Source organism: Antechinus flavipes, chromosome 4, assembly GCF_016432865.1.
Source record: "Antechinus flavipes isolate AdamAnt ecotype Samford, QLD, Australia chromosome 4, AdamAnt_v2, whole genome shotgun sequence".
In the NCBI taxonomy this organism is placed as follows: domain Eukaryota; kingdom Metazoa; phylum Chordata; class Mammalia; order Dasyuromorphia; family Dasyuridae; genus Antechinus; species Antechinus flavipes.
Genome location: NC_067401.1, coordinates 106491799 through 106501714, shown reverse-complemented (window position 1 = coordinate 106501714; position 9916 = coordinate 106491799). Strand labels below are relative to the sequence as shown.

The following is a 9916-nucleotide window of genomic DNA, read 5'->3' as shown; positions in this document are numbered from 1 at the left end:
TTCCCAAACTAGCAGAGACTAAGGGAAAGTAATGGAGCAATGAGACAAGGCTAAAAATATATGAGAAAATAGTCCCAGCTGGTTGTGGGTGGGCTGAAGGGAGAGGAGAATATTCAGAAACTCAGGGATAAAAAGAATAACTAGATCTCTTTTTTTTCCTTTTAAGAAAACACCAAAGATTTTTTTTTCTTCCCCATTTCATGTAACTTGGAGCTGGCTGAAGGTTGGGGTGTGTGAAGGGAAGAAGATAGCAAATAGGTGTAGAGCAGAGAAGAACATGATTCTGAGCAGAGTCCTGGGCATGAAGTAAAGAGCACCTTCGAATACACCCAGGCTTGACCCATCATTTTCTATATAATCTTGCCAATTAATCTATCAATTTCCCTATCTGCAAAGTGGAGTATAAAAATACTGTGATGATGGAAGAACATTTTAAACCAAAAGGTGCTATATAAATATTAAATATTGATCATTATCATCATGCATCACAAAGTTACTAAAATAAATATTTGAGGTTCAATAAAGGGGATGATTTCTAATACTAGTTGATCAAGAAATCATTATTATGTGCCAGACATCTCACTCATGTATTCAAAGTCAATTAACTGAGGCTTCCTTTGACCTAGGGGAGTATTGACAGATCAAAATCCCTAAGCTAAACTTGTTAAGAAGAAAAAGGAAGATAAAGATGCAGCTTGTTTATCAATATTATATTTAAAATGGGCAATAGTTTTGGCTTACAAGCCTCTGATTCCACAGATTTCAACTTATTTTTTTTCTACTTTTGCAGATGACTCAAGGGATACAGATAGAGAATCACACAGTTGTGACTGAATTTTTCTTCTCTGCCTTCCCTGATTTGGAGAAAGGAGGCCTCTTATTCTTTATTCCTCTTCTCCTCATTTATGGATTCATCATTACTGGCAACTTGATGATCTTTATTGTCATTCAGCTAGATGTAGCACTCCATACCCCTATGTATTTTTTTATTAGTGTCCTCTCCTTCCTAGAAATATGGTACACTACAACTACCATCCCCAAGATGCTCACCAACCTGATCAGTCTGCAGAAGACCATCTCTATTGCTGGATGTCTCCTGCAAATGTATTTCTTTCACTCTCTTGGGATCTCAGAAGGCTGCCTCCTGACTGCAATGGCCATAGACAGATATGTTGCCATCTGCAAGCCCCTTCACTACCCAACCATTGTGACACCCAGGCTGTGTGCCCAGCTCACTGCTGGCTCTTGTCTCTGTGGCTTTCTCCTTGTGCTCCCTGAGATTGTATGGATCTCTACTTTGCCCTTCTGTGGTCCCAATCAGATTCACCAGATCTTCTGTGATTTTACCCCAGTGCTACATTTGGCCTGCACGGATACCTCACTCATAGTCATTGTGGATGCCATCCATGCTGCAGAAATCCTGGGCTCCTTCTTAGTCATTGCCCTATCCTATATCCGGATCATCTTAGTGATATTGAGGATCCCTTCAGTTGAGGGTCGCCACAAGGCTTTCTCCACCTGTGCTGCACATATTGCTGTCTTTCTCCTGTTTTTTGGGAGTGTGGCACTCATGTATCTACGTTTCTCAGCTACCTATTCTATGTTCTGGGATACAGCCATAGCAATCACCTTTGTTGTCCTTGCCCCCTTCCTCAATCCCATCATCTACAGTTTGAGGAACAAAGACATGAAGGAAGCTATCAAGAAGTTTCTCTGTTCTCAGAAGTAGAATGAGAGGACTAACGGTTAATTTTAAATTATAGGATGTTTGTGATGTTTTTTTTTTTCTTTTGTTATCCTTCTAGAATTTTGTTTTTTTCATTCTTGCTTTGCATTTCTCATTGTTTTATTGTTTTCTCTTATTCTTATTATGGCTGAAAATAAGCTATGACCATATTATCACCATTGATTATGTTGTATTTTGTTGAATTTTTTTTTTATTTCATCATCTACTGAGTACTGAAAGGGACCTTAAAAATCATTCAACCCCTTTATTTTGCAGATGAGGAAAGGGAACTAGAGAATCTGTCACTTATCTAAGACCACCCAGATATGTAAGTGTCAAAAAAATTACCAAAAAAAGAAAATGACAAATATTGAAAAGGTGGTGGTGAAATTGGCACACTGATACACAATGGGAGGATCTGTGAATGGGTGCAACCATTCTGGAAAGTATTTTGGAATTATACACTAAAAGTTACTAAATAGTACATTCATTTTGACCCAGCTATGCCATTACTATAATACCTTAAAATAAAAATAGAAAAAACCCCTAGAGAATAATCCCCGCAGTCATGAGTCCACTTTCCTACTGGGGATATCTCCATCCCTTAGAAGCCTTTAAAAGCAGCAGAACCAAAAGTCAATACCCCCAAGCCTATAAAAATCATAGTAGGCAAAACAGTTTCTGCCACCCAAAATAAAGCTTTCCCCTTATTTCTCTTCAAAATCTTCATGCCACATTCTGAAAATAAAGGAAGGCTTTCCAGAATATCATGAGGTGCTTCATCAGACAAGACCAGCTGACTCCTTCAGGAAGAACTATATAGGAACTCCAGAAAAGCCTCCTATTTCTTCCCACTCTTCTATTCTGTGTCTCAGATGCATCAGCCCTCATCAAATTCATTTTCACTTTAAGTCATACGAAAACTCCATTTTTCTCCATTGAGTGTACTGTGTATTTAGAGCTGTAATCATTAAAAGAGGTAAGGCCAATCTGATGCTTTTCTCATATTGACACAAGTCCTAAGCTAAAGACATAGGCCTATAACAAAAGAAAGAAAAGAAAGGGCAAAAAGTCCTAAAAATACAAAAATTTAATTTATTAATTTTTATTTTAGTAAGTTTATTTGTGTTTAATACATATTGATTTATGAATCATGTTGGAAGACAAAAATTAGAGCAAAAGGGAAAAATCATGCCAGAAAGTAAAAAAAAAAAAAAATAAATAAAAAGAAGTGCATGTGTTGATTTAGCAATCAGTCTCCTTAGATACTTTTCTGGATGCAGATTGCATTTTCTGTAGAAAGCCTTTAGGGATTGTTTCAGATCACTGAACTATTGAGAAAAACCAAGCCTTTTATAGTTCATCATTGCACATTCTTGCTGTTTTTGTATACAATGTATTCCTGGTTCTTCTTGCTTCACTCAGCATCAGTTCATGTAAATCTTTCCATATCTTTCTATAATCAGCCTGTTCATCATTTTAATAAAACAATAATATTCCATTTCCTTCATAGATCACAGCTTGTTCAGCCATTCCACAACTGTTGAGCATACACTCCTTTTCCAATTCTTTGCTATTATAAAAAGAGATGCTAAAAACATTTTTGCACATGTGGGTACTTTTCCCTCTTTTATGACTTCCTTGGGATAAAGACACAGATTTGGCATTCCAGGGTCCAAGGATAGGCATTGTTTTATATCTCTATCAGCATGGTTCCAGATTGCTTTCTGGAATGGTTGGATCATTTCACAACTCCACCAACAATGCATTAGTTTCCCAGTTTTTCCATATCCATTCCAACTCATCATTATCTTTTCCTGTCATCTTAGCCAATCTGAGAGGGATGAAGTAGTACCTCGGAGTTGTTTTAATTTGCATTTCTCAAATCAATAATGATTCAGAACATTTTTTCATATAATTATAAATGTTTTAATTTCATCATCTGAAAATGGTCTGTTCATATCATTTGACCATTTATTAATTGGGGAATGACTTATATTATAAAATTGACACACTTCTTTATATATTTTAGAAATGAGACCTTTATCAGATATATGGCTATAAAGATTTTTTCCCCAACTTTGTACTTTCCTTTTAATGTTATTTTTGTTGGTTTTCCTTGTGCAAACCCTTTTTAATTTAATGTAATCAAATTGTCCTTTGTGCCTTTCATAATGTTTGCTAGTTCTTCTTTGATCATAGATTCCTCCCTTTCCCAATGATCTGATAGGTAAATTATCTCTTGTTTTCCTAATTTGTTTGTGGTATCTATTATTCTTTATGCCCAAATCATGTATCTATTTTGTTGACCTTATTTTGCTATGGGGTGTGAAATGTAGGTCTATGATGAGTTTCTGATATATTATTTTTTAGCTTTCCCGGCAATTTTTTGTCAAACAGTGAGTTCTTATTTCAGAAGCTGAAGTTTAGATGTTTATCAACTACTAGATTTCTATAAGCCTTGATTATTCTGTTGTGTGTATCTAATCTATTCCACTAATCTACCACTCTGTTTCTTAGTACCAAATGATTTTGAAGACTGCTACTTTGTAATATAATGTTGGGTTTGGTAGTGCTAAGGCACCATCCTTTGTATTTTTTTTTTCATTAATTCTCTTGATATTCTTGACCTTTTTTTTTTTCTTCCAGATGAATTTTGTTATAATTTTTTTCTATAAAATAATATTTGGGCAGCTTGATTGGTATTGCACCCAACAAGTAGATCAATTTAGGCAGAATTCTTACTTTTATTATATTAATTTGGCTTAGCCATGAATAACTAATTTTTTTTCAATTGTTTTTATCTGATTTTATTTTTGTGAGAAGTGTTTTGTAATTGTGTTTTGGGGTTTGTCTCAGCAGGTAAATCCCCAAGAATTTTATATTGTTTATACTAAATTTAAATGGAATTCCTCTTTATATCTCTAGATGATGGACTTTGTCAGTAATATATAGAAAGATGATGATTTGTATGAGTTTATTTTATATCTTTCAACTTAGCTAAAGCTGTGAATTGTTTCCAGTAAGTTTTTGGATGATTTTCTAGGGTGTTCTAAGTATATCATCCTTTAGCTACTCTCCATTACAAATAATGTTTGATACAAGTTTTAGATAGATACTGTTTATTATTTTAAGGAAATCTCTCTTTACCCCTCTGCTCTGTAGTGTTTTTAGTAGGAATGAGTGCTATATTTTGTCAAAAGCATTTTCTGCATTTATTGAGATTATCAGATAATTTCTGTTAGTTTTCTTATTGATATGGTTGATTATGGTAATAGTTTTCCTAATATTGAACTAACAGTGCATTCCTAGCATAAATCCCACGTGATCACGGTGTATTATCCTGCTGATAAATTGCTGTAATATCTTTGTTAATATTTTATTTAAAAATTTTGCATCGATATTCATTAGGAACATTGGTCTGTAATTTTCTTTTTCTGTTTTGCCCTTTCCTGGTTTTCATATCAGATACAAAAATATTTATAATGTATCTTTCTAAAGTGGCAAAAAATTCAAAACCTAAAAGTATGAGTAACAACTAAGAAAATGATGAATTAATTGTATATGAAAGTAATGAAATAATATTACGCTGTAAGAAATGAAGAAATAGATGATTTCAGAAAGACATAGACTAATGACCAAATAAAGAGTAAAGTGAACAGAAAAAAACAATTTCTACAAGAATAACTTTGAAAGCTTTTGTAAATTAACAAAGTATTGAATTTACACAATAACAATGCCACAAAAACAAGCATCATTAAAAGTATGAAAGAACAAAGAACATTCACAATTCCAGAAGAACCATAATGAAATAAGCCGTCCAGTTTAGAAATGATTTAAGTTACCAGATGAGGCATTTTGTGCATTGAGTGAATTTTTTTTGCCTGATAATATGTATCTATTTTAGGAAATATACCATTTTATCCCAAAGGTTGGGTGTGGGAGGGGGAAAAAAAACAGATTTGTGCTTCTTTTTGTTTTTGATAGAATGTATGATAGAATACTATGTGTGAAATGTTACATGAAATGATGCATGAACCCTCAGATGAGGTTACTATATCTTAATTTTACTTAACTGCTTTACATTCTTAGAAATTACAAGTCACTGAAATAAACCTGTTTTTCAAGATTCCATACTTTTTGCTAATACAGCTTTTACTGAAAAATGAATTGCTCCTGATACTTTGTTGTCTTTATCACTAAGATAAGAATTTAAGAAATGACTAACAATTCCTCTACACACACACACACACACACACACACACACACACACACACACACTCCACATTCACACCACCACATATCCAATCCTTAGTTTTGGCCATCTTGGACTTCCTTCCAAATAGGTCAATCTATGCAAATTCCCCATCTCTTCCCTCTAATCCAGATCTTGATATGTACTTTTTTCTTCCCAGTATGTCTTCTCTCCTCTTTATAAGGTATTATCCTTCTCTACACATCTCTGCTCCATATTGTTTTCTCCAGGAAGATTTCCCAGTCTGACTATATACCAATTTTCTTTTGCTAGGTTATAGTGTTCTGTCAGTCTTTTAGCTCCTTATCTACCTATGAATTCTATCTCTATTTCCTGAGATGCGGGAGCAGGGACAGAGTGGGAAAGTTTATACTTTTCCTATTAAATTTGAAGGTCCAGAAATTATCCTAGAACTCTTTCTAATATGTTGCATAGATCTATCAAATAATGACATCTACTTCTGTTCTTAAGCAGTGATTCAACTGATTAGCTAATTGAATCAAAGACTAAGCCAAGATCTCTTGGGGCAAAGAAAGACAGATAATTTGTTAAGAAAATGATCATTCTCAAATAAATGTTTTTTTTTTTGGCATCAAGTTCACAAAAAAACAAGGGGGGACATTCAGAAAGGAATCAAAAAAATTGTTTCCTTTCCTTAACAAAATGCAAATATGAAAAACTAAGCCCTGGAAACTAGAATAATTTGTAATTAAAATAGGATTTTCTCCAAAGGCTAATTCACTATTGACCCAGCTTCAAGGTGTAATTTTATTTTTTAACCCCGTGGTGGTAGGAATACTGGCTCCTGAAAATAAAAGGGGGAGGACTGAACTTTCACTCAAATTTAGGCATAAGACACTTCTCTACTTTAATCAATTGTCCAAATCTATATAAGCACCCCAAATCAAGATGAGAACAAGGAAGTTCACCTTGGCATACTGCCTTCCAAATCCACTCTTTGTATCTCTTTTACTACCCAAATTTCCTTTCTTCATTTCCTTTTTCTTGTTTTGTTTTGGTTTTTCCTTTTCTTCTTCTCTCTGATTCTTTATCACCTCTCTCTTCTTTTTCCTTTGCTATCTACTTCTATGGTCAGGCCCTTAACAAGTAAATGCTAATACTTCTAACTGTGTTGTCTTGCATAGATCATTTAATATTTCTGGTCCTCAGTTTAACCATCTATAAAATGACTACTTGATCTCTAAGATCTTTTCCAGCTCTCACAGAACTAGCTCCAAAATGTTCCAACCCGAAATGATTTTCCCATATCATCTGAATTGTCATTTATCCTCTTAGTACTCTAGAGAACTCTCTAAGACACTATAAACTATTATAAAACTCTGTGTAGGAGTTTATTTCCTTTTCTTGAAGTCCCTTAGGCTTACAAAATCAGAGAATGAATCTCTAGCTTGTTTTAGTCAGGAATTAATCCCCAATTCAAGTAAATAAACATATATTAAGCACTTACCATTTTTAGACACTGTATTAGTTTTTCTTTTTGCTAAGGCAATTGGGATAAAATTACTTGTCCAAGCTGACACAGCCAGGAAGTGTTGTGTCTGAGACCAGATTTGAATTTAGTCCCCCTGACTTCGGGGTTGGTACCACCTAACCGCCCCCTGTATTAGTTTTTGTTTTGTTTTGTTTTGTTTTGTTTTGTTTTGTTTTTTAGCAAGGAAGATATATTTGGTCTTTGGTTATCCATTACAAAGTCTAATAATCCTCTCTTTTGGGAACTTCTTCCTTTGATCTAATCTAAATATATTTTGGTTCATTTGGAATTTCTTTCTTGTTATTGGGGATCAAGAGAAATTGTCCTTAGTATAATCCTCACTTTTATCTTCTTGGAGTTGTATCCCAATCAATTGGTCTTTAAAGCTCTTCTCTGAGTAGTTCTACTGTTAAATTCAATCCAATAAACATCTATTAATCATCTATTATGTACTAGGCAATGTTCTAAACTTTGGGAATACAAATTTTAAAATGCTCTCAAAGAGCATAAAGTCTAATGGGGAAAGTAATACATAAGAAGAAACTGAAAAGTAAAAAGGGAGGATGGGACATTAGCACTGGCACAGGGGCATCATATTTCATGGAGTGTAAACAAAGTGCTCCTTATATAAAGTGGAGAGTACTGTGAGACAGGAGTTTCTGAGCTTGTTCTGTCCCTATTCTGGTAACACAGAAAAATAAATATTATATCCTGGGGACTTAACTCTCTTGATGCTTTTCTAAGAGGGAACAAAGCTCTGGAATCAAAGGAAGAAAGGAGTAAGCAAAAGTTAAGGCAGAATAAAGCATCAAACAAAGGAAAACTGTCCCCTCTTCAGAACCTACTTAGAAATGAAGGCAGACATAGTGATTTGATTTCTAAGCCTGTTTCCTGACTTTGTCAAATCAGAACACCCTCTGATCCCTAATAGAAAACTATGCCAGACTAGGGCAAGAGGTGGTACAAGAGTGATGAAAGTGATATATTTCCTAGAGAATTCTCTTCCACTCTCCTTTCCACATTCCAAAGAATAGAAGGTACAAATTACTTTCACCCCAATAGACATGTATAATATGATACTTACGACTCATAACTGCTACTAAATTGCAGTACAACTAAGACAGTATAATTCAGAAAGTGAGACTTTGGTAGATTTGTCCAGCTTTCACACACACTGTCTCAGTTCTGGTGATGTGGTATGTGAGCCCTAGAGCAGCACAAACTGCTTTGCTGTCATGAAATAGACACCTGAGAATGCCCCTCCTGCAGCTCAATGACAACTCATTGGAGGGACCCCAGCTGCTAAACAGAGTAGAGTAATAACTGACAGTAATAGAGCATTTTCACATTTACAAAATGCTTTACAAATGTTATCTCATTTAATCATTTAAACATACTTATAATATAGTTCCTACAGATAGTGTTATTCCCATTTTACAGATGAAGAAACAGATTCATAAAAGTTAGGTGATTTGCCCAAAGTTACACAGCAATAAGTAGATCTCAAATCAGGTGTTTCTAGAACACCTTACAATACTTAAGATGCACAGAACTCACTTGCTCATTTCTATCTCCTCATTCATGTTCTAAATTTATAATACCGAAAATCATTTGGCAGTCTACCAACATCTAGTCTTTATAAAGTATTGAGGAAAAGTTAAAGAATTCTATGTATAATTCTCTTAAAGGGCATAAGGTTAATGAAGAGGTTTGGGATTATCACTGGGGAGTTCTATCATACTTATCAAGAGGTTCACCAGATATTAGACAAGGAGTTTAGAAATGAAATATTATCTGAAATTAGAAATGTTTTGATGGTGCCCAAATATTCTGTATTTCCTCTCCAAAATGAAAAACCTCTTTTTATCATGTAATATTCCATATCCATACTTTACCCTTTACAGAAAGGATAGTTTCTGTTCAGATCAAGATTGATCATTATAATTAATCAATTGTCAACTGCCTTTCAGAATTTCCTTTAACATTATTATAATCATACCATTTAGGAATAAGAGTGGGTTTAAAAGAAAAGATAATGAGGTGAGTTTTGAACATGTTGAGTTTCAGATGCCTCCAAGAAATACAGTTCAAATTGTCCAACAAGCAATTGTAATGAAACTGAAACTCAAAGAAAAGCAAGGATTATAGAACTAGAATCATCAGCATTAAATGAAATTGTAATCCATGGAAGCTGATAAGATCACCAAATTTAATAACAGAGAGATATGAAGTGGCAAACCATCTACAGGGACAGTCTGACCTCCAAGACAATGCTGAGATACTAAATAAATGGGAACAAACTACACTGATAAAGTAGAAAATAGGTCTTTATTTTTCTTCTTATTATTATTTTTGTTGAGGCAATTGGGGTTAAGTGACTTGTCCAAGGTCACCCAGCTAGGAAGTGTTACGTGTCTGAGACTAGATTTGAACTCAGGTCCTC

At 34.3% G+C, this 9916-nt stretch overlaps 1 protein-coding gene across 1 annotated transcript; it reads left to right on the top strand.

Annotated features, from left to right (window-relative positions):
* Positions 1 to 790: 790 nt before the first annotated feature.
* On the top strand, positions 791 to 1786 carry LOC127558683 (olfactory receptor 6K6). Its single transcript, XM_051991923.1, has one exon. The coding sequence runs from the start codon at positions 791 to 793 to the stop codon at positions 1727 to 1729; it is 939 nt and encodes a 312-aa protein (XP_051847883.1). The 3' UTR covers positions 1730 to 1786.
* The last annotated feature ends 8130 nt before the right edge of the window (positions 1787 to 9916 follow it).